This window comes from Haliotis asinina, chromosome 11, assembly GCF_037392515.1.
Source record: "Haliotis asinina isolate JCU_RB_2024 chromosome 11, JCU_Hal_asi_v2, whole genome shotgun sequence".
NCBI lineage: Eukaryota > Metazoa > Mollusca > Gastropoda > Lepetellida > Haliotidae > Haliotis > Haliotis asinina.
In genome coordinates, this window is record NC_090290.1 from 32,935,252 (window position 1) to 32,961,566 (window position 26,315).

General features: G+C 36.0%; 1 protein-coding gene across 2 annotated transcripts; it reads left to right on the forward strand.

Annotated features, from left to right (window-relative positions):
* Positions 1 to 1,714: 1,714 nt before the first annotated feature.
* LOC137256344 (protein boule-like) lies at positions 1,715 to 25,422 on the forward strand. 2 transcript variants are annotated; one of them, XM_067794120.1, is made up of 12 exons: positions 1,715 to 1,775; positions 4,951 to 5,082; positions 5,523 to 5,614; positions 9,270 to 9,327; positions 10,622 to 10,681; positions 12,560 to 12,578; positions 14,516 to 14,631; positions 17,084 to 17,137; positions 19,520 to 19,603; positions 21,681 to 21,746; positions 22,639 to 22,794; positions 25,035 to 25,422. In XM_067794120.1, exons 1-12 carry the CDS (start codon positions 1,773 to 1,775, stop codon positions 25,368 to 25,370), a joined length of 1,176 nt encoding a protein of 391 aa, XP_067650221.1. In that variant the 5' UTR covers positions 1,715 to 1,772; the 3' UTR covers positions 25,371 to 25,422. The 2 variants fall into 2 exon arrangements, with proteins under 2 accessions (XP_067650221.1, XP_067650222.1); XM_067794121.1 differs by lacking the exon at positions 17,084 to 17,137.
* Positions 25,423 to 26,315: the final 893 nt, after the last annotated feature.

The following is a 26,315-nucleotide window of genomic DNA, read 5'->3' on the forward strand; positions in this document are numbered from 1 at the left end:
CTTCAATGACTAGAGCCTTGATTGAAACAGAATTGAAAACATAAAGCAGTTTCCATCCTCTTGTTTACCTTCGTTTTATTTCTCTTAATCCAGAAAATTATGGACTGGCACCTTTCCAGTTTTCTGGCTGAAATTTTGGAGAGTCTACACCACTGTTAGCAAATGAACAGATACAAGCGGTGCCCGTTCATGCTATCGACACAGTTTCATGCGCGGTGGGCAAGCACCATTTACTGTGGGTTCACCAGATTGCGGGTAATATGTGGAGTTACATGACTGATTAGATGTTTGATCGACAACGGTGACTGTCGAATGATACTGGTCAATACAAATGTTAGTATGATGGTGACGTTGTAAGCGGATGCTCCTCGTGATATGTCGCAATAATGAGTGCTAGTTCAGTTAAATATATCAGCTGCTTTAACGACTAGATATCTATAGCAAAACTACAAAAGTCCATAATATTTGCCTTATTGAATGCCCACAGCCAACCCGAGCAAAGATCAACAACTTGAAAAGTAGCATTTAAATCAAATTTAACTTACTCATGGGTGGGTGGTTCCCCATTCCCCACTAACGATGTCCACCATGGAACCTTCAACTACTGATATCGTCATAACCTAAAAGCCTGTCAAATGTTGGATGTCTGTAATAACTAGTAGAACCGGGTCAGCTACATCTACAGTTATGTAGATGGTTTAATTTGTTTTGGTTTTTTTTCATGAACACTGCATTCAAACATCATGTCACGTGCATAAAGCTGTATTATTCTGCGTTATCTTCGTGCGACATGACAATGAACCGAGTCTGGAGTAGACAGAAGGTAAAACATCAGTCATCGGAGCATGTGATGAACCACGTCATCTAGCCTGGCGTTGGGTGTGGGAGGTGTGTGTGTGGGACTGCGTATATGAAGTTAACACACAACTTCTGCACTCTGTAAACATGAATATCATAATAGAAGTATGTACAAGACATGTGGACAGATAGATGAAATATACTAAGAGGTGAATACACACATCGTGCTACTGAGTGTGTTAGTATTCTTATTAATCTTATGAACAAAGGCACCGATACCACTATTTGCATCTATATATTCCGTATTTCAACAACGTAATTCAAACCATGAAAGTTTAGCATACTTGTGTCGGGTGTGCGAAAGCTCTGACTATTTATGGCACTTAGAATATATGGACTATTTGACCATATAAGTACTTCTTTGGGTTGAGAAAAACACGTTAGTTGAAGGTGTTTGTATTAAAACGAACATATTGTACATTTATCTCGTTTGTTAGTGCATTGTCTCCGTATGCATGAGTGACCACTTAGTTCATGGGTAAATTATTGTCATTTGCTTATATTTACGACACATTGGTGGACTGATACACGATACACGCTCTCCGTTTCAGCTGGCGCGAAATGGTATCCCTAGCAGACGAAGACCTATGTAAAGATTGTTCCATAATAGCAAAGTAGAGGGGGTGATAGGTTGACTATATTTATTTTCGTGTACAAAGTATCTTAATTGTCGATGTAATTTCTTAAATATATAGATAGCAAATTTTATTTGGTAATTTACATCTATTTTACACAAGCACTTCTCCTCTTTTAGTGAGTTTGGGTTATTCCGAAAGGACGTGCACCCCCGTCTCCGTAATAGACTATGCCGCCCGGGGTACTAGTGCTGTCTGAAAGTTGTCGGCTGCCACTGTACCTCTTCAGTTGTTGCATTTGTTTTGTTGTTGACTATTGAATTTATCCCCTGTTGAATCATGGTAAGTAAAGTTTTTTTTCACTTATGTACACTATTGGTATTTCTACTTATTATAGTGTGTAGTTTTCATTCAGTGTCTTTCGCATTTTCTGAAGAATTCGTGAATATGTGTAGGGCCTGTGCATCGTTCGTAAAGCATGCCAGCGTGAAAGTTATCTGTGATCAAATGCGGTAAGCTCTTCACTTGGATCGGTTTTCTCCAAGAACTTGCTATATATAGTGCAGCATGCGTCGAAACGTATCAAATTTCTGCTTCCGTAAACCTTGGCAGAAATATCCCCGTGTGCTATCTGTACTGTGATTTTAGCCAGAAAGTTCGAAGGTTTTTGTGACCAACCGAACTAATGGTTTGCAAGAGTTAGATGTCGACTACACTAGGTTAAAATCCCTAGCCAAGCAGTAATCGGCCATTACCAGACACTGGTGCAGTTCTTATTAATTCCATATTAATGTTCACCACACGTGTAAATAGGGATCCTTGGGCGATTACAGACGGTTTTACCATGTTAGATCTGTGTTCCTTGTTTTGGAGGAAGCGTGCTCACATTGAAATCCAACGCTGTAATCTTCAGCAACCCAACCATTTTGATCTTTGACGGATCCGTCTAAATTTGGATCACAATTACGTATTCAATTATGCCAACATGTCCAATTAGCCTGTCGTCGTCGGTTATAGTGGGCATAGTAACATCTTCAGTGAAACATTTGAAGTATGGCTCCCTCATACCACTCATACCAATATCGGGTAGGACAAAAAAAATTGGAACCATTGCCAGAAACAAACTGTAAAAAGTCTTGTTTGGTTCACTGTTACGCAGTTGTAACCATGAAGTTGAATACACAGGAAAAAATACACTGAGGCCTGTAACCAATTTTCAGATTGATTTCAGACTGCATCTTGTGTCATTTTTGGACTATTGAATGTTTACAAATGATCAGGCTTGTGCCCAAGTCATCCATCTTGTTTGATCAAATGTCCATGTCTGCTGAATATTATAAAGACCATGGTATGTGATCCCTGAAATTAAGAATGAAAGTAAGGAGGAAAAGACCATAAACATGTCAAATCTACTGTGAAGACTGTTAGGTTTCCAGACACGAGGATGTTCACTAATTTTATCACTGTCCATGGATGCGACCTAACATGTAAATATTGACTGACCTGAATAGTGAAAAGAGACTCATAAAAATTGCAATATTCCCACTGCCATATTCTCCTTAGATGCATATAACTTTTAATAGGTGTAGGCTAACATCGGTCAACACCATTGGTCATATTCAACCTGTACGTAGCTCTTATTTTGGAATAGAGCCTATGTGAAGTAATATTAGCTTTTGGACAGAACATTTAGGCCATTTTGATTGTTAACAATCCCTTCTAAGTAATATGATGTAAATATGTACTCAGCGTTAGAACAATTTTGGGGTGTTCTTGGACTTGTAAGTGTAATCTTTGCTGCTAGAGTATTTGAATGTTGGGAGTGGGACCCCTGTCTCTCATTTTTAACATTGTTGTTATGACAAAGAAACATTTACTAGGTTTTAGTGGGCATATATAGTGTGGACCATGTGCATAAAAATTGAATATGTAGTGATAAAAATTACCCTTATTTTCAGACAAGTCCTACGAGCCAGTAAACTTATTTTATATTAACCAACTGTAGTAGGCAAACACACTTAAATGATTATGGTGAGGGTTATTTTTTTTTTTATCAGCTATCAGAAGAGGGGTATGGATGGAAGTCTTTCCATCTTTATAATCAGCAATGACGCATACCCTTGTTGCCCAGCGGGCCACCAGTAGCATGGTTCTGATTTGACCAGACAAACTTTTACTTGCCTGGAGGCAAGTGTTAATTTATATTACTGGATGGGAATAACTACAACTTAGAGACCTATGCCTACCATGGTATCGAGTAGATTTTGATTTCAGAAACAGTTTGAGATAGATGACCTTGGATAAGGTGGACAATAAGAAGGCATATAACACCATTTTAAACATTCAGTATCAGCCTATTCAGTGTATTATATTTATTTTCAAATTGACTAAGTGCAGGTCTAAACTGTAATTGGAGGTAAAAGGTTTGGTACTGTTATACTTATGTCTCTTGCCCCATACAAATCTAGTAGAACTGATTTTGTTCTTTGGTCAGTTTACATGTTCAGGTTACATGAAACTGAAAAGCCCTGACACACCCGCTCAGTCAGAGCTATGAAGTTCTTGGTACATAACTATATCAGTTATTGAAACTAATTCAGTTGCATAGTGAATGATAGTATTTTTGCTTTTTGCATGTTTGAATCAGTGATTCCCATGACACGGAAAACCTGCTAATTGATTATATAAAAAGTGTCCATGACTCATACTCATGACACTAGGAAGTCATAAAGACACCGTTAATTGAACTGAAAACACTGCATTGCTAGTTTGTTTCAAACCGGAAAATAGCCATGACATAGCTGACTTGTAAACTTTAAACTTAGCTTCATCTTACTCTTACTGTTAAGTATGTGGTGAATGTAATATGTATCACGGATATTGGGTACTGAATATATAGATAATTATTCATGAATACAATTGAATATTGTAATTAAGTGATTGAAGCACAACATGGAACCTTTTTGTTAACTGTTAATTTGTCGTAGTAATAACCATTGATCAGACATGACTCAAATTTGATAGGTGTCAAAATTTGGTATGTAATAGACAAACAGTTATAGTCCACAGTACCATGTGTACCATTGCAAACTAACATGTCTTGCACATATGGCAAGTACATATTCCATTCTTGCATGTCTCACTTTGAAAAAGGACATAAGGTCTCAGATAAAACACATTAAGAAATTGCAAATATCCATTCATATTCAGTTTGGGTGACCACAAAGAGTAAAATGAATTCACGAAGGGCTACAGTTTGATTCACAGAAAATGCGAGTGTATCGAAACAGCCATACTGTTAAGTATTATTTCATAGAGCAGTGGGTTAGCCTAGTGGTCAAAGCGTTGACAGTGTTAAGTTGTCCCAACAATAACCATTTATCTCGTGCCACTCAAATTTGGTATGTTCTAGAGTAGACAGTACCATGTGACCACGAATAATGAATTGAGTTCATGAAGTGCTATGGTTCAAGTGAATCGTAACAGCCTAAGTGTTATGAATGTTTCTTTCTTCCAGTCATCTGCTGATGTTTCCCCTTGCACCACCCCCAGTGGCACACCCCTCAGTGGTAACCATGCACCAAAGTTTGGTACAGTCATTCCAAATAGGATATTTGTAGGGGGTATTGCGGCTAACGTAAGTAGTGCTGTAAGTATAACATTTTTATGTATTTAGCATGCTGCCTTGCATGGTAAATTTGTTATAATGTAGCGAGTCCTTTTTGTCAAAATTTAAATTTTGTTTAATAGTTCTTAAAGTCACTGACAGTGTTTACAAATGGTGTTTCAAAGTAAGTGGACATTGTGAGTCTGTCTGACCTTCTGAAAATTCACAGGACCCACAGAATAAAATTAAACACACACTTCAGATTTAACATTTCTCATAATTGGCATTGAAATTATTAACATATAATGACAAACATTATAAACATAAATTTATAAACAGTGAAGAAGTGTTAGATGCCGCAAATAACTGCGTCACACAGTCATTGTAATATCTTCAGTCAGCAAGACAACTATATTGTTTTGTATTATTGAAATTCGGAAATGTGACATAACTAATTGAAAAATAATGTTCTTGTCTTGCAGACAACAGAGGCAGAGTTGAAGCAGTTTTTCACAGCATATGGAGCTGTCAAGGATACCAAAATAATTGCAGATAGAGCTGGAGTGTCAAAGGGGTGAGTTCTGAATGAACGTTGATATGAATATGATAGGGTTTTGTTTGACATTACAAGTACGGGTGACCATGTAGGAGGAACGAACTATTTTGACAGCGATAGTCTATTGCAGCATACGAGTGCGATAGTCTATTGCAACCGAATATTGCAATGCTATAGACTAATGCTTAGTCACTGAATATATGAAATGCTTAAAGGAACAAAGAAGCCCAATTTTCATTGAGAAGGAGGCCCAGCAAGACCAGACATTCAGAGACTAATAGCATCTGCATCACATGCTTTGGTAATTACCAATTAAAAATCACATCATACAGCCATCAAACAGTGGTATAAGCAACAGGTATATTTACTGGCCCTTGTGTTAAGCCCTGTCCTATTTCCATGCTGTCATCAACTCAAGTGGCCCAGTAAAGGCATCCCCCATTGCTTAACAGGTTACAGTTTGGAAACTTGCATCCCACAATTTCGCCTAGAGAGTATATGGTCAAAGTACAAGATCTCTCTGGAACACCAATAAAATTATCTAGGATTTTGAACTTGTCTCCCAAATAAAAGTTTTCATTGGTATAGTATAGGAGAAAGGATACAGGTAAACCCCTTCATAGCAGCAAACTGTCCAGTGAAAAGCCCAGGGTCTGTCTTCTGCTTGAGAGTATTCTGGGTGTTTCTAGGTATTAAATCATCCTTGCTAGATTTCACCTTGCATGCCTCAGTCACTGAGATGCTGTGCCTTTTCAATGTAATCGTGTGGTCAGGCTTGGTGACTTGGTTGACACGTCATCGGTTTCCAATTGCGTAGATCGATTCTCGTGCTGTTGATCACTGGACAGTTTTGTTCAGACTCCGTAATTTACAGACCTCTGCCATATTGCTGGAACATTACCAAGTGTTACAGTACAAATTTTATAGATAGCAACTTCTTGGGTTTATCCTTGGGTTTTATATATCCCTTTATTATGCTATCCATAAAATTTGTACTGTATTACTATACCAACTTCTAAATGCCTTTGAAGAATTACCAAGTGTGACAAAAAAACTAAACTCACCTAATTTGGGAACAATGCAACATGTCATTTCCCTTTTGTTAAGACATGATGCCAATTCATTGGTTTGGACATATTTCTTTTATTTGTAGTTTTTCAAGTCCTACCGTTTTGGGTTTTTTTTTCTGGGTGTCTTGATTTCTGTTATTCACAGTGTTTAATTTGCTGACACAAAACAAAACAAAATTGTTGCTGTAAGAAAGCCTTGCATATGCACAAAGGAGTGATAGTAATGTTTTGATAAAATGAATGAGATTAAACATGTGACCTCTTTGAAAATAGGTCCTTTCTATATATTGACACTGAGTTATACTGTTTTAGCAATTAGATGAAGTGAGATAATCAAAACACAACAGTTTGGCACAATAATCCTGTGCCAGGAATAAGACAATCCTTGTTTTAATTTACAGTTTAACTCTAGCCACATTTTCATGAGCAATGGAGCTGCTATGTGTGGATACAAAGGATGTGACGAACAAATACTGTTTAAAACATAATATTCAGGAGGAACCTTTCCTCAAGATATTGCTTGATAAAGTTGATTTGTCTCCTTAAGTTCAGAAACTCAGCACATTTTAGTTTCATCTCAAACTCAGCTGGGCAAATTATTTAGACTAAATAGTTCCAGCTATGTTTGGGGAAAGCCCATACTAAGAATTAGGGCAAGCTGCCAAAATAATCAGTAACTGAATATTGTTAGTTTCAAAAATTATTATTGATTATCGACATGATCATCAATAATGTCATGCATACACTATTGAGATGAAATTAAGTAATTTACGCAGACAATACACAAAGTTACTGTTAATTAATGGCAGCTTCTAAAATATGCTCAGGACAGTGTTTAGTTACCAGTGAAGGCATGTCACCACTCACCAGTGATTTCTTTCAAGATCGTTTGCTCCAGACAAGGGGCATATTTGCGTATTTTACTCCATAAAAATCACATTTACTCAGTTAATTACAAATCTGGGAGTACAAAAAATGCACAAGAATCACTTACAACCCATACTTTACTCAAACAACTAACTTGGCCTGCACATAATTCGTCTTGGCGCCCAAACTCTAGAACAGCATTACTTTCAGTGGTCGGAGATTCCTATATAAGGTAAATAAATATACTGTAATATCCATAGCCACTGTCTGGAGTTTACAGTAATAGTCACATGACTTAAACCATTTATATTTATATATGTTGGAGAGTATTTGCCCATAAACAGACATTGGAGTAAATACCCAATTGCTTGAAAAATTATCTGGAGTTCAGGAGGTAGTTCTTTGATATCTGTTGATATCAGTATTCTGTAAATTTATCGTCTATATCAATAGCAGCCCAAATAAAGGTGGTTTCAGCTCTGTTTGAAAGTCATAAACTTTATCAATAACAACTTCTTTGTTTTCTTTATGATTCAGTGTTTTGGCACAGATTCTTATACCTTTTTTTTTTCAAGCAAGAGTGAAGCAATATAGCACAGAACTGATTTTTATACATCCAGGAATCAATCTACTATGACATCTTTGGTGCTGTAAATTTGAAATTTTTTGTTAAATGTGCATTGAAACACTAATATTAATTTTTGTGGAGATTTAATATCACCTTTATCTACAAGGCATAGATGGATAATATGTGCATAATGAAACAAAAAATCTCTTAAAGTCATCTACATGCTCGTCTGAAAAGTAACAATTGTCTTCAAAATGCAACAGCTGATTGACATATTGTGGTGTAGGCAGCTGTTCCGAATCAAGCTTGTATGCAGCCTAGATTTCTGTCTTGATACTATTATAATATTGTAGTAGTCTATATGCTTCCCAGAATGATTACTTACTTTGCAGACTAACAACTTCACTCTGAAATGAACCTATTTTACAGAAGAAAAAAAATCAAAAGTAAAATTAAAAAAAAGAAAATGTAATAAAATGGCGCCCTGACACTTTCTTAATTTTCATCTTGGAGTTCTGTTGCACTAGACAAAATTATTCATCACAGGTGAAATTAGATTGAAGTCAGTTGTCTCCTGTTTTCCTAATTATTGGATCATAATGCCTGTATAGAGGGCAGTTTGGAAAGAGTAGGAATGCTCCAGTCGATTCTGCAAAGATGAGAATGTGTAACAGAATTTTGCAGATTTGACTGTGAAGGGTTCAGTCTTGTGAATTATCTAAATTGGAGGAGAGACCACCAACTCATTTTTTCACTCGTACCCTTTTTCATACCCAGAACATACAATGTTGTAGGGATTTACCCTGAGTCCTTAATTTTCTTACTGTTTCAGGGGTCCTAGACTACAAAATGGGTGTCCCAGAAATTTAAATATTATTAATATTGTTAATACTTTGGTATAATATTGTTAATATCATGACCATCACAGTAATTAAACTGCAAATGATACCATAACCAAGCTAGTAGCAGACTCGGTGATAACTCAACATTTTACTTGATCAACATTTTAAAAGCAAGTATTCAGACTTTTACTACGTCCCTGTGGATGCGCTGATGTATTTAGTTGTGTCAGTTCTCAATTTCTTTTTGCATGAAGGATGCAGGAATTTGTGTCCCTGTAAATCCCAGATGTTGGTAGTCATTTCAGTTTCAGTGCAAATTGTTTCAGATATGGATTTGTCACATTTGAAAATCAAGAAGATGCGGAAAGGATTATCAAAAAAGAAGTAAGTTTCCCATTCTCTACTTCGGAAAAATGTTTAAGAAATATTGTTGTAATTGCTTTGTTTTCTAACAGGCCAGAGGTAACTATGTTTTGTTTTGTTTTATTTTATTTCATTTATTGAAATTTTATGTTTGTCAAAGTACACGCTCTTTCTTGACTTGAAATTTTCAAAATCTTACTCCTGGTTCACAGGTTTGTTTGGCATTTTACAGTTCTTGTGAACCCCAGGAGTGATAAGGAATATGAACATTAATGTTAAACACTGGTCCATGGTTCTAAAAGATTTCTGCTGAAATACATGAATCCATGTTTTCTTGTCATGAGTGCCTATCTGTGGGTGTGTCCTTCATCAGCTTTGCCTTGCCTTCTCTCTTGGTGCATTATGCACTGGATGTTGATGAACTGATTTGTTGTATGTTGAAAAAACGTGATAAAATGACATGTCTGATTGATCAGGAATAGGTTTATGAAATACATGTTTTCCAAAGAACTAATACTATATAGTGTTAGTAAAAGTTTTACAATTCAGCCTCAGATGTTTCTTTCCTTTTCACACAGATGGCTTTCACTGATGTTGAAGAGAATTGTTCTGGTATTTTTCATAAACTTTACAGATTCATTGATTCAAGTGTAATCTATTATTGTGATGTATGGAGAGTAATGCAGGGATCTGCTGTTAGCAATTTGAAAATTGAGCAGTATTGAATTACCATGCGAGTCCATGGGAATCTTGATCATTGCTTGGGGGGTCACTTCACACGATTTTATTTTTGTTTTATTTTTATATTTTTATTAACTTATGTCCCATCTCTGCTTGTGTCCAAACGCCATTAGCCTATTATTGATGAGGATCAGACCTGCATGTTGCAGTAAATGATAACTAAATGCTGTCGGTTTAACTGTACATAAAAAAAACTTGTTGCACCTTCTGCTCAGTATGACATATGTAATTCTTGAGTTATGGTAAAGAATGATTGAACATCCTTATTATTATGGACCTGATAAGATCATTTTGTCTTACTTCATGTTTTAAAAAATGGATTGGGAAAGAAAACTTTGTCAATAGGCCATTTTCTGAATTCAGAATGGCCTTGTATCAATAGTAAACTTCAGAATTCTAATGGGTCATTTTTCAAGTGTGCAAAGTGCCATGTCCCCTGCCTTTCCCAATCCGTGGATCAATATTATACCCATGATGTTAATCGCTGGATTGTATGGTCCAGGCTTGAATTTTTACAGACTGCCACCATACAACTGGAATATGTGTAAACTAAATTTGTCTAATTGAATTACAGGCAGATAATCTGGTTTTCAAAGACAGAAAATTGAACATAGGGCCAGCCATTAGAAAACAGGTGAGTGCATAGTCTTATCTAATAATAATGCTCAACTGGTCATTGACCATTTGGATTGTGCATTTTTGTTTATCTCTTTTGTTGTATTGTGTTCGCTCGTCACGCCGAAGACCTGTTTTCTATTCCCCACATGGGTACAATGTGTGAAACCCATTTTGTGGTGTCCCCCGTCATGATATTGCGGGAATATTGCTAAAAGCAGCGTAAAACTAAACTCACTCACACACTTCTCTTGTATTGCATTGTTTCCACTGACCCACTGAAGTCAAACTGTAGTAGTGATGCAATTCAATTTTAACCAAGCTTTTCTTGCTGGATGTTAGCCTCCCAATATAGATAATTTCATATTTAGGAACTGGAAGTGTTCTGAGAGGTAATTATCAACTTGAATATGCAGAGCAGTTACTTGCACTAATTCTTGCATATAAAGTGACATTGGTAAGTGGTCATATGAAATCTGCCAAGATCATTTTCAGGAAAGTGATAACTGTTATGTGTATGAATTAGGAGACACATTAAACTTTGCAGTAACTGATAACTAAAATTCACTTAAAAATTATTTTGCAACAGGAAAGTTACCATGCAGCTGTGCACTGCAGTGATATATATATAGAGAGAGAGGGAGTGGAAGGGAAGGGGGGCTTTCATTGGTTCCACTATGTGATTTACAAGGCTTAATTAACAAACAAAATGCACGGGCATCAAGCTATTCATTCCCACAAATAGTAACAAGGTCCTTAGCACTATAGAAGGGGAAGGGTTTGTATCAAGGTCAACACACGAATTTCATTTCATGACAAATTTCATGTGTAATCAAGACTTTGAAGATGATGAAATTCCGTAATGTTCACTGTATATGGTTCAGTGTTGTTTTTTAAAAGCCACAGGGCAAGTGACTGTAAGTATTTAACTTGTCATGACTAATTTTCCACTTGCTCTGATTTTTTTGACATAGTCATGATGCTGAATTTATGAAAGAATAAATCAACATGGTATTTAGTGTTAATGTTTACTAGATCAAAAGTGATAGATAGCTGAGAAAGATAACCCAACTTTATTATCGTTGCAATGCAAAATTTAATAGCTACATATTGAGCAGACATGAAATAATGAAATCCCAAGGGTTTTTTTTGCATTTCAAACAGTACACAGAAATTATCTAGTAGTCCACAGACAAGTAGTACCATAGTACCATTAATTTCTTGATTGCATGCATTTCAAGTCAGTGGATTTACCCACAAAATAAAGATTACATGAATTGAAGCCCTACTATGGGAGCTTGGCTCCTCAGAAACCAAAACCCCCACCCCTCATAAAATCCTTACCAAATTTCTTTTTAACACTAACTGTAATCCTAATTCACACTCTGATATTTATGTATTGAATGGTAGTAACCATGACTAGCTGAGTTTCGGGCACACTGACGCCCATTTCTGGTTTCCCTCTGTCAAGTGGCGTAAAACCAAACACTCGAGTGATCACCCTCTATATCTGTAAGAGAGGTGAAGGGCAAATTTATATTTGGATGGAAATATCAGTAATTACAGCTCTCTAACACAAGGAAATACTTAGTAGTCCCATATGAAATTTGTTCAACCAGTAACTTAACACCCCATTTAATTGATTGTTTTCAGATTTCAGTTATAGCTTGTTTGTTTATAGGGGAGGGTCCCTACAGTTGCCTACAGATATTCAGATGTAGTTGGGTAATCCTGGTCAGGGGGATTAGTGAACTTGCTCATGATTTGTCACATGATAATAATTCATCTGGAGCATCTTTGTTTTGTTTATTTTTTGAGAATTTGAAACAGAATTTTCTTTGCTCCAGCAAGTTTCCATCTTTTATATTTCTTAAACATGTCTCTGATTCTGTTGTAGGTTTTACCAAGGACATATGGTGAGTGTTAGTGAAACTACACATTCATTTATATATATGCCTCTTTGTGTTCATTGTTTTTCATAAATTGTTACCACTAAAATCTAATAAGGTCTGAATGCATTTACTGTAACATCCTCCATTTATCTGAATAACAATTCATGTTGATTTTGCGTGTCAAATTATTAAACTGCAGCATTTCAAGTGAAAACATTGCCAGTTGTATAAATATGATTTTTCAGATTGTGGGAAGAAAGGTTAAGGGAAAGACAATAAAAACCCATATCATTGACATTTTTACAGGTAGATGGATGTTGTTTGAATGGTTTATTTACCTATCTAGAATGAAATTCAAATGCATGCCGTTTAGAGCACTTTAAGGATTATTAAACTTTGCCTGCTGTTTGTGATGCAATTAGTTTCATAGGTCAAACATTTTGTGCATTTGAATTTCAGTATCAAGATGTTACTCTTACAGTATGCATGTCTCTCTTTCCTCATCCTAAGGTTAATCTTGGGGGAATTTGTTGATACTCGACCTAATAGAAATAATTTTGGAAATTTAGTAAATTATCAGAATGTAAAGGTTATACTGATTTGTTCATACAGTTAGGAAGCAGATGTAAACATTAATGACACAAAGTTAACAACTTTCTAGATAACATAATAGATGAAATATTTGTGTACTTCAGCTGTCTAAATGAAGTTTTATGTAAACAATAAATTTTGTAAACAATACAATTTGTAGAATTTTGATCTAAGATACATAAATATTTCTGTAGCTTATCCCAGTTAGTGTGCTATTTGTAACTATTTTGATGAGCATTATTACTCATGGCCACGTATGTTATTGATTACCTGGTGACAATACAAAGTGTTTTATTGTACATGTCCACTTCTTGTGTTTATGTTCAAGCCTGTAAATTTCCAGCACTGTACTTTTCTACATGTGGGATTAACTAAACGCAACAAGAAGGTGTAGAATTCAGTTTTTATCTCCAACCAAAATAACATACCCTGACTGAAAGAGTTCATAGGAAACACATCTTATTTTGTGATTTCTGAAATAATACTTGGGCTGTCAGTTTGATAAAAATCAGATCTCAATGCTCATAAATGCTGCAGAGAGATCTAAGGACATCCGTTGAAAAGACCTTTCTTAAACTTTGACCAACCAATGATATTAACAAGAATTTGGCATTCAAGAGTTGGAAAATGGTTTTCTTTAATACTGGTGACTTTTCAGTTCACCATTTGAAAACTAATGAGAGATATTTTAATGTGTATCAGAAAGTTTAGGTTGTATGGAAGTTCAGGTACCTCCCATTGGTTACGGAAGGACTGTTGAGGTGCTTGTTGGAAAAGGGACATTTCATGATTTTGACGTAATCACTTGCGTACAGAGTAATAGTTATTCAGAAAACCCTGTGATTATTTCCAAGGTTGCATGATTAGAAAACACACGCAAACTTTTTTAGTCAGATTAAACGGTCATTCCTACATCTTGCTCGCAACTCATAATGGATGGCCACTTATATTTGTTGAACAGTAGTAAGAACTAAGATCTGACTTTCAGTGACATTGTTAAGTTGTAAACACCTACTCAAACATTGATAAAATAAGTGTTTTATGTAACAAGGCATTACTACTCCCCCTTTAGCATGCCTTAAACTTGTTGAACAGCAGGTAGATTGCTATGCGAGTGGTAACCATTTTCATGTAATATCAATGAAATGATGCCAAATGTATGATCATAGATAGGTAGCTAGTTTGACAAGTGCTTAAAGTCAATCTTGGTAGGTTCAAAACAGGACATTGCTCATCACATTATTTCTGCATTATTATAAGTTTACTCTGTCAAAGATTATCTGCTGTTCGAGTCTCACCAAGTTCCCCCAGTTGAATGTTTCTGAATGTCCTAAAGTTACTGTAGGTTTGCCCTTGTTGTCCATTTTCAGATCCAAATTTAACGCAGGGAACAGTTATGTTCACTAATGGAGTTCCATACACTTACCAAAATGGAATGGCAGTTTTTCATTCACCTGACGGAGGTTACCAAATACCTCAGGCGCAGGTGAGATAAACAGTCGCAGCATTTCCATCCTTACTGTTCTTTCACATCACTGTGGTTTATACTCATACTTGAAGTACTGGATTCACATCAGTAATGAATTTCGGAAAACTACTGATCACTTGGGACAGCTGTAATCAAGAAATACATTGGTTTAGGGGTGTACACAATTATTCAGTGTGAGCATCATCAGTAATATCTGAAATTGTACAAAGACTGAATGAATTGACACCAACAACTACTATGACTATTTGTATATTTACAGCTTATTTCCAGATGTGCTTACAAATGCTAAGCCAGTGACAGTTAATTTCTAAACTTAATATTTTGAAAGTACATAAATGATGTGAAACCAGTGCTCTTTGTTTCAGACTGAAGTCTAGGATAGTCTTACTCTTATATTCTCTAGATGCTTCTTGGTAATGTTGAGGTTGAAGTTGTTGGAGTATTTTCAGGCATGATGTTCAACCCTTTTTGCCCTTGTTTTCCAGTCCTCCTCATGAAGGCTTGATTGTATCAGCACCTTTATTTCAGGACAGCATCAGCACATGTTTTAGAGAAGAAAAAAAAACACTCCATATGGTTGAAGGTCAACTTCACCAGAAATAAATATAACTAAGATAGTGGTAAAATATGGCTGGATAAGTGGTCGTCATTTCATTGTTTGTACATGATTACGAATTTTTCCTTGTGTGTTTAGACCAGGGTTGTTTGTTTTAAAGACAGTACTTCTTCAAAAAGAAGACCCAGTAGCAAAACAGTATTGACTTTTCAGATTTTGGATGTCACTTAGTCAGCACAGATATCTTACCTATGTCTGCATAAAAACAATTATTTCCACTTACTCCAGCAGACAAAAGCATAGGATTGATTTAAGACTTTCAAAAAGATTGGAAGTAAGCAAAAACAAGGAGGTAAGCAAGAACAAGTGTGACTAGACATCTAGTGTTGTTCATTTTGTACTGATGGATTCATGAATAAAATTTCCCAGTGAAAAGAGAATGCAGAAAAGAACAACATGAAATTAAGTACTGAATCGCCAACTTAACAACAATTTAGGTAATAGTACAAAGCAACTGCCAAATTCATTTGCAAAAAAAATACTCAATCCTTCACAAGTTAGCAAATGTGACATGACATGCATGAAATGTCTATCACAAATGTACTCAGTAATTAGCGAAGAAGATAGGTTTGTTGATGATCACATTAATTTACAGATGTCGTGATATTAGTTTGTTGATCCCTTTGACACAGAATCATAATAATGGTAGTTCATCAGGTTTCCCCACATGTCACACCTTCTGGAGTGCAGTGTTAGGTAAAGTTTGTACCAGCCACAACGTAGGGATAGGATTTATGTGTGCTTGCAGAGATTGCTGTTGTAGAGATTATTTATGGTTCTGGAACATGTATAAGGAAAACAAGGGCAAAAGGTTAAGGTTATTTCAGAAGGATGTAGAAATGTTGTTAGATTTGACAGATAATTGACTTGTGTAAGTTCACAATTATTGATTTAGTTTACTTTGTAAATATTCTGAATATGTCAGAATATTGCAGTTGTATCTGTTCTGTAGCTTACTTTTACAAATATAGGCCATACCAATCATATTTTATTGATAAGTTTGGTCAGTCTGCCAAGCAGCAAGAGCCTATCTGAAACTTCAGATTCAAGGGGTAACAAAGGCAAAGAGATAATGATGATTATATGCATTTAACTTTTTGTGTTAATTCCTGTGAATTTTCTTCTCTTTTTTTTTGTTAGAAATAGGGAAGGCCTCTGCATAATACATGTAAGAATTGTGTTTGTATGACCATGGAAATACACCTGTCAGAATATTGATTCTTCTGTTATTCATACCTAGTACCATCTTGCATCTAATAATCTTAATTAAGATACGATTGAGGTTGCCATTTCATTAGAAAAAGTTTACGAACTTCATGATGGCTACCAGACAGTTAATGTTTGCATTTATCAAGGATAATTCAGATTATTTTACTGTGAGAAAACACTTCACTGGAGTAATAACAATGAAAGTAGTTTCACTAAAGTAGTATTAAGTACTTCAGATGACTATGGATCTTGGGTTCTGTTGATACATATGATCTGTCTAGGGAGTTCACAGAACTGGTTATCTACCATTCCATGGTTGGTTTTACTTTAAAATAATTGTCTTGTTAACATTTTAATATGTTACAAAACAATTCTCTCTTGCACACCAATTTAGTTTTGAGAAGAAGAGAAAAAAAAAACATGAAGAGATAAGTTGGCTAAATTTCAAAGTAATTTTCATGCTTTCCATTATTTTTGTGCATGTTTTGAAAATACATTTATATGAACATGCCTCTGACAGTTTTGGATTTAAAAATGAATGACTGTGGTTAGTAAATTGAGTAACAAACTGCACATTCATATCCAAATCTGACAACATGACAGTTTTGCCATTAATTTGCACAGGGACTTCAGTGTAGACCCACTCATGTGAATGCTGCTCAAAGAGAACAAGTAAAGGTCAGATATATACCACAGTCACTGCATTTGTTTCTATTCTAGTTGACACATCTAACAACTTATCTTTTCATACATATGAAACTATAATGTATTTCCCCTTTGATCATTAATCACCTTAGAACCTTCCTCCCTCCTTATCGATTATGAATAGGATGAATCCCACAGAATCTTGTAGCCTGGTAGCTAAGGGGGCATCAGTCCTTATCACCTGGTTGTAATGCAGTGCAAGTCCTGGGTTTGATCCTCAAGATGGTCAGAGGTGATTAATCCAGTTCTTTGTATGCCTGAATGATAGAAATTTAGAATGTTGACAAAAGTAGCTGATCCTTCAAATTCGCTTAGTATATTACCAACTTGTCATTCACAATCAGTACATTTGTAAACACTACAGAGCTATGGCATAGATTAGTATTATTGCCATATTGACTATGACTGATCCAATAGTGCAGCTTATAACTGTTTGACTCATGAAGATGTGGGGTAGAATACGCCATCAGCAACCCATGCTTGCCATAAGAGGTGACTATGCTTGTATAAGGCAAGTAACAGGATCGGCTGGTCAGGCTCACTGACTTCGTTGACACGCGTCATCAGTTCCCATTTATGCAGTTCGATCCTCTTTCATTTAGTTCATAGTACTCATTGATGAATTAACTGGATAGTGAAATAGCACATATGAACATGATCAGACCTTGCCAGGTCTTGGCTGAAGTATCCTGAGTAACATTTATCATAACACGGCTCTATTAGAAAAGCAGTCTCTTGTGCATTTGAAAGCAAATCGAGTGTTTGTTTGGATCTTCAAAATCTTAGATTGCTTCAAAGTATTCTGGTGAAATATTTTAGAAAATGTTATCTGATTACAGTAAGTTTGAATTGGCCCTTACCTTTGAAGGGCCTATTTTATCTGACTCCAATCCATTGTGTTGTTCAGCTGCTACTAATGTACAGCTTTGTTGGTAAGTAGGATAAAGATAAACAAAGAAAATAAGCCGAATAAACTTTCAATTCTGTGAAAGTAATTCCTAAATATCAGAACATTTAAAAACTGTTCAAAACATGAAAGTCTTATAAATGTGTGCAATAACCTCATCAGTGATGTTCCAACATGGCACCAGTACCAAAACATTTTACTTTTGTTTGCATAGTCGTACTACAGTGACAAGTAAGTGGTATTTCAAAGTTACATTTCTGAAATTTGCTTTCAAAGGCAGATGGTGCCAATTTTTGTTTTGAAGCAGTGTGAGTTACTAGTTTTTAAAGAACTTGTATGCTGTTGAATAAGGCATCAATGTGTTTATCAATATCACACCTTACACTAATTCCAGGTGTTATGGTTCCAGTTAATCAAGATCATTGGTGCTGTCCATAATAATAATGTTAGCCCATATAACCTCTGCCAATCCACACATTTACTCCTTACTGTAGAATTATAAATAGACCCGTGAAGGTCCTGGAGTAGAATAGGCCTTCAGCAACTCATGCTTGCCATGAAAGGCGTCTCAGCTTGTTGTAAGAGGTGACTAACGGGGTGGTCAGGCTCGCTGACTTGGTTGACACATGTCATCGGTTCACAACTGCACAGATCAATGTTCATGTTGTTGATCACTGGATTTTCTGGTCCAGACTCGACTGCCACCATATAGCTGGTATATTTCTGTGTGCGGCGTAAAACTCAACTCACTCGCTCGCTAGATTTATTGATAGGAAACATATTATATGTTGTATGTAACAATCCCTTGTTGAAAGTGACATAAAAGGAACCACATTTTACATTTTAGGTCTCCTGTTAGGGATGGCATGATAAATATCACTGCACTATAAGCTGTTTCTCTTACCCTGTAAACGACAGCCCTCCAGTTCCTAATGCCCACCTGAAAAGTGACTACTTGGACATATAACCATGATCTTTGGAAAACTGAACTCTCATTTTAAGACACGTCAAGATCATTGTGATCACTTTTTTGGGGGGGAAGTATCTGTAATATGACTTTTGAAAAAAATTATGATTACCTGTGACCCTCCTTAACATGCTGTTGTGTTTGATATTCATTTGTGCACTTCTAGTTTTGTCAAAATACTTCTTCTGATATTTGTTTTGCTGTCTTTGTAATTGTGGGGGGAGGGGCCATGGAGATTGTATGTTTGCCAATGAGAAAACCTCCTTTGGTCCACCAATATTGATACCATTTGTAGTCATTCTGTGTTCAATAGCGTCATGTGCATACAGTCATCAACTATCCTTCAGGGAATGAATGATTCAGTAACCTGGCTCCATTGCCAATAGTGGGAAAATCTGGGAAGTTTTTTCGTGTCCTGATTTTATAGTCTGTGATATGATTAGACTTTAGTGAATGTCCATGTTTCCACTCACTATTTCAGCAACCTGCATACACAGCTACAGTGATGGTCCCCCAGACTCCAACTATGTATCACGTTGCTCCACAATATTCTGCCTACCAGCCAGTAAGTGGATACGAAGGGCCTAACAACACAAGGCTATTGGCATCCAAACCAATGCCTCAGATTAAAGAGACATACACACATTTGGTAATTCTTTATACAGAGGTGTGGTTAGATGAGCGCATTGGATGCACCTTTAGCAACACCGAGTAACAACAGCATGATTGTTTCCAGACCCATAGATCTGTACAAATGGCATAGCCAGTAATGTTTAGTTCCAACTAACACTGTTTTGTTGGCACTTTCCCACTTGATGTCTTGAAAATGAAATCACATGGTAAAAAAAATACACCTGTAACCACCTCGGTTTTTGCTTCTTTTACCAAGAAACATTTTACATATATATTTATCGTCTTTTTAGAAAGTGCATGTACCTAATACTTATAAACATTTGTATTCTTACTGTTTACTTTTATCCGTGTTGAAAGTGTAAATAACCCAAGTTTTAGACCATTTAAAGTAACCAGTCTACAATTTGACTGAAGGACATGTTTTCAATTGTTTATTGGTTGATGGATGATTGATGGATATTTGGTTATTTTTGTCAATACAAATGATGGATCAGTATTTGAGATCAGCTGAGATAATAGCTCCACTGTGTGCTGGAAATTCTATTGGGATTAGTATCTGTTCCCATCACAGTGTGGGCTGTAAGTGGATAAGTGATTTGGGTGATCATAGTGTGACTTACTGGATTACCCATTGTGGCCACCTGACTGAATTTCATTGTAGGCAATATCACATATTATTCCATTGGTCTTGACCTCCTGATGTTGCTGAAATATTGCTGAAGGCAGGGTAAAACTAAACTTATTCATGAATGGTCCAGACTTAAGTTATTTGCAGACTGCCATGATAAATAGATGTTATGTTGCTAAGTGTAGCATGGAATAAAAAGACTAAATGGCTATGCTGCTGACAACTGTGCAACAAAAGAAAGGGTAAATGTATAAACTGGAATGAAACCATCCATAGTTGTTGACATGTTAGCTTTTCTGTCACAAAATGAAGAACACTACAATGTGATTCACTATCATGGCAGTTGAATTACCAGGTTTATGTAGTAGTGAAGAGACAGCCCATAATAATACTTGTATCACACTGACTGAAATTTGAAAGTGTGATAACGACCTATGTAGATAATGATCATTAAAATTCCAATGTCCATCTTAGTTATAAGAATAAGTGACAGTGTTCTCATATTGAGAAAATTTCTTATGGAGTTTGATACTATACTTTAACTTTAGATATTACAAAACATTCTTTAAACTAAATTGAAAGGCAAATTTGAAAGTGGAAATTTGTAAAACAAATGTTTTTAAAATGATCATAACTTGATGAAAAGTATGCATGAGCTCAGATGTTTTAGTCACATTATGCAGCCTATCTCTATGCTCATAAATTTTATTACATTGTCCACAACTTGCCTTGCCTTCGTGGCCTTTGCTCTGACATATTTCATCAAGATGAGTAAGAAAGGGGAAGAGCACAGGTGGTGTATGAAACAATGCTAGAAATAAAAAGCAGGCGACAAACATTAATTTTTAAGTATTCACAGGTTAGGATGAATGCATGCAGTGTTATTTAAGTAGACACATTCAGATGTGCAACTTAATGGCTAACCACAAACAAACCTAACTCTGTAGCTTCTAAGATTAAGAAAACTGATATTATAGAAAATAAACCTTGCAACCATGGCTACATGTAAACACATGTGTCATTTACCATCACAGATTGCTTCTATTGTTATCATGATTCAGTGTTTCATATTTCCTTCTGAGGATTGTCATTTTGTGGACTGATACATGGGGGCAAAACTATTGACTCTTTGAACCATAAAATAATTTCAAAAAGTCTATCAAGAAGGAAATACCTTTCTATAAACATCAGGTGCCTTCTTGATGATCCCAGCTTATCACATAGCTATTTAAGTACTAATTGTAATTTGATATCCTTCCCTGAGCAGCCAGAATCAAGCTTTTTTAAATTTGTATTGCATAGTGTTACTTGTGAAGTGAAGTCTGTTGACTGCACCTGAAATAACATCTATTCATTCACTGTGTTCAACCTTCCTTTACAGCAGGCTACCCCACAGTGGACAACAGCAGCAGCTGCTGCAGCTAGCCAGTGGCGTTGGGCTCCACAGGTGTGTTCAGTTCCATCTGTGTTACCTGGGGAACTGATATCATACACCCAACCTTTTTAGGTCATTGTCATATAGTATATAGCAATACCATCTGTCTGAAGACACATTTGTTAACCAGTAACTTCAAAACTATTGATTGGATTGGTTTCAGTTATGGGTATGATCTAAGGACTGGTGCAGTGCAAATTTTGAATGATATTTTAATCTTTGGATTGGTATGTGACAAATTGTATGTGCTTGAGAAAATGACTGAGGTAACAGGTCAGTTTCATGGAACCAGAAGTGGTAATGTCTTTGAGGTAGCTAGAGGCATTGTATTTCAGTGTTACACTGCGTTAAGCACATGCTTTCCCTCTGAACTAAATGTATGTCATTGTCAGGGTTGTGGGAGACACAGACTTTCCTTTCAGCTTAATTCTTGATTGATCGCTTTTGATATTTAGGAAATGGTAGGGTATTTTTTTTTTTTTTTTATCTTGTGACATTGGTCTTTTCATTCAATTTATATAACTTAGTTAACTTTTTACCATGTATGAAATATTGCAAATTATTATCTACAAGGGAGAACATATTAGGGTACATATTTTGCATATGATGCCCAAGGGCAAAATATCACTTTGTCATGAACAGTGCTATGACGTCACGTTTCTTCTGTGACATGTTCTATGTGAGGCGACTGTGGGTAGCCAGTCTGTGCTTGAAAGTAGATTTGGGTACTTGCTCCTGCTAGGGAAATACCAACATTTAGGCACTCGTGTCGTAAACATAGTATGACATGGGCAGTTGTATCATATTCTCTGCATCCTTAAATATTTGGGTTGGCATCTAGACATAACACGAGTTAGAAGTTGATCTCTCTTTTTTTTCAAGTCTTTAACTTCTGTCTTTTCAGCAGAGTCCAGGCCAACCCACGCTGACAGCAAATCCAGCATATGTTTATGCCACAATGCACTCAGCCCCTGAACTCATGTATGCCACGCAACCTCCACCTCAAGCGTATGGGACAGAGCTGGCTGACGCAGCCCTCATGGAAGGAGCCCCAGTCGAGGTAATCCCAAGTCACTATGCGTTGTGATGACCACATCGCATTACATAACCTCAGGCTTGCAGCTTGTGGTAACATTTTGGCCGTGGCGGAAAATGGCACAGAATATGCAAGGATAACTGATGCTACGGAAGGGAAGCACCTAACAACTTTGTTATTTTCTGTCTAGCAGCTTGCCATTCCATGATGTACATGTGTCCACTGGTTGTGTCTTGTTTGTCAACTGATGAGCTTTAGGTATTTTGCTAATATACCTCATTTTTCTCAAGTTCCCTACAAGTTGTATGGTATTCAACTACCATTGGTAGATTTTTTTTTATGTATAAGTTGCACTTTCCTACAGTTAAGGTCGTAATATTTTCCCTCAAATAATAAAATCTTGAATCTGGTTTGAATTAGAATATAAGTAGATATTCGTTTGTTGTAAGGCCTTTTGAGAATTCCATAAAACTTTCTTTGCATAACAAAAAACTAGAAAGAGATTTATGTAATGTTGTTAGAATCTAATATCAAATTAAGAACATATATTTATATATATATGCCAGTAAATGCTTTTACAAATGTCGTAATTCTTATCAGTGTATGTTATTGTTTTTACACAATTTGTTATGGACAGTTGGGTGCTTCCTTTATCCTTACTCCACAAGTCCTTGGATATGAGATATGCAAGTTATTCTCTAGTAAATAAACTTATGATGCTCATGTATGTTTTTAATTATTCATGCGATATATATTTTTTTCCAAAAGTGAAAATATTGTATACATTATGTGTCACTTTTTATCATGGTAAGTTTTCAACATAACTGTTAAGTCATTTGTCATAGCTATATGTTGCATCATAGACGCCTACCATTCTCAATCGATCTCCATAGAAGCACTGGATTTTGAAAGATTGCAGTGTACTAGTAAAAGATGCATATAATCTTGTCTTGTACATCTTTTTCAGCTTCTGTGAAATTTGTCTGTTGTCTTGTGTCCTTTTATGATATAAACTGTTACTGGCTGATTTATGTTGATGTGTATATATTGCTGACTTAATGTGTCAACAAGTGGTTTAAACAGTGATTAAAGATATGTATCCTGCGTATATCAAAAGAATATGACCTATTCAGTATTTTAACATCTAGGGATCTTCAGTTTTAACCTTTTGTCTTTGCTACTAACTTGTACTTAGATTTCTGTTGCCCATACCTTTGAGCAAAGCATTTCTGTGAATTCTTAGGATCAGATTCTAGCTTAAAATTTTTAGTGCCATCATTTATGAAGCAACATCAAGTCGTCTTTTATCAGTTGTTCTGTTCATGGTGTTGATGGCTTATAGAAATTTTAGATTAAAGGTCACAATCACATCCATTTGTGTTTGTGAAGCGCATTTGCTCTTACGTATGGGACTTTGTTGAGGGTTAGACTGATGCACTATTTCATCTATTATTTATCAAAATCACTTGTTGATTCAAAGCACAAATACTGGCAGTATCATTCTTGTGAAATATAACCACCAAGTATGTATTTGGGCAAACAACTGATGCTGAAGAATGCTGTCCCAAATCAGAAGAAAATGTTTAGGGACCTATATCATACAAGTTTGCTTGTTGAGGCACACAGTCTGAAAAAAAATTAAATGCTAGCAGAATACTTTCAAATAGGGGAAATGTTTTAGGACATCATATTTATAAACTAGTTGTCTTTATTTAGAAAATAAGTTAAATTTTATTCCTTGATATATTTACAATGTGAAATTGTCAGTGTGTTAATTAAAATTTATACAAACAGTATCAACACTTTTACGATATTTAAGAAATATTTAGGATTTTATTCTTTGTAAGGTATGGTAATCATTTCATTGTCAATGTCTGTCATGAATTTACATGGTCATTTTCCAGTGCATTTACCTTGTATGTCACTGAGACATTGTAAGGTGTTTGTCAGTTATCTTGCCAGTATTGGTGCTCTGACTGTTATCATGTCTTGTTGAGCAGTCCATTTGACTGCATTTATGGAGACAATGCATTAAGACATGTACCTCCTAAAATATGTTTTGGAACAAAGGAAAGTTTAAACTGTCCTCCTAAATACAATAAATAGTCAAACAAGTGATCCAACAAATTTCCCAAACTTTTGCCTTATATCATTGTATATGTTATCCTGATTCTGTGGCATTTATTGGTGGTATTGGAGAATGCATTGCCTACATAGCATGGTGTAATGACTAGTGTTTAAAGCCATCCCCCCTTTCTCTTCAGGGTACTGGTGTGGTGCCAGTGCAGCCACCGTTGGCCAATCACATGCATGTTACTGACGCTAACAGTCTCGCCTCTTCTGAGCAGACCCCTGTTACAACCGTGCTTCCTATGCATACTCCTGCATCCAATACTGCCACCACTGTCGCTAACTTGAAGAGAAATGTAGCAATTACTAGGCGCTCTTACAGTAGCCCTACAATTCTTGTGAAGCATGGCCACAAGGTACAGCGAGTGATGCTGTCACCTGGCTCTGTGTACGGCGGGGCCTCTGACACAGGGGAACATTGTCATGAGGGCATCATGAAAGCCCCACATCTTAATCCCAGCTCCAACTGAAATATGCTACGGGGAAAAAAAAAATCACAGCTCAATTGAAATTTGTAAAAGAAACTCGTTTGGTGAATATTATTACACAAAGGATTTGTGTTCTGTGTTTTTGTGGAAAGTTAATGAGGATGATTACTATAACTTTTCAACAAGAACAATGATTGGTCATTTGTACACATGACCAGCTGGAGGGATTAAGAAATAATTTTGGATCCCACACTTTTTAGAGTGCTAACTTTGATGTCTCAACATGAAGAAATATGCTGACCTTGTACCCAGTTTAAGATAAATCATGAATATGACACTTTTATTTTTGTACATTGAATGTGAATATTTGAGCCAGTGCCTTTTCCAGGCTGGGCAGCCACACTTGTCTATCATAGGTGAAAAGCAACACTGAATACCTCAGTACACCTGCATTGAGACTTGTCGTAACTAGTGTTAAAGGCCAAATCAGGAATCCATTTGTTTACCCTTCTTTCCATATCACCTTGTATCCTTATAATAATGTTAGACAATTATGATGGAGTTCTGAAATCCAGTATTCTGCTCGTTGTTGCACCCTCCCTTAACTTTCACATCCAGGTCAAGTACGGATAGATACATAAGTACCGGTTATACCAAGATGAAATGGAACTAGGTATGTGTAATAACTACACAATTTGGTGTTTCTAAAAGGTTACTTTTGGCCTCCCATAGATGTTACTTTGGCGGAAAGGAGTTTGACAAAAGTAATAAAACAGAAAGAGCAACCTGTCATGTGGATTGTCGAAAGTTTTGAATTTCACTCTCTGGAAGTTTTTGTTCATACCAGCAGTCAGATGCTTATAATCAAGGATGTAGTGCAAGTTACTTTTGTTTGCCAAGTTGGTCTGGAGAATATTAGCATGACTTTTAAGTAATGTAGAATAATGGTGTTGGTGAATTTAGATTAAGTTCAACTGCTTTCACAAA

What these genes read in the sequence shown, in the direction of transcription:
- LOC137256344 (XM_067794120.1), top strand. An exon ending in ACCAAATACCTCAGGCGCAG is followed by an intron (nt 14,632 to 17,083) that starts GTGAGATAAACA and finishes TAATTTGCACAG; the next exon opens with GGACTTCAGTGTAGACCCAC. An exon ending in AATATTCTGCCTACCAGCCA is followed by an intron (nt 19,604 to 21,680) that starts GTAAGTGGATAC and finishes CTTCCTTTACAG; the next exon opens with CAGGCTACCCCACAGTGGAC.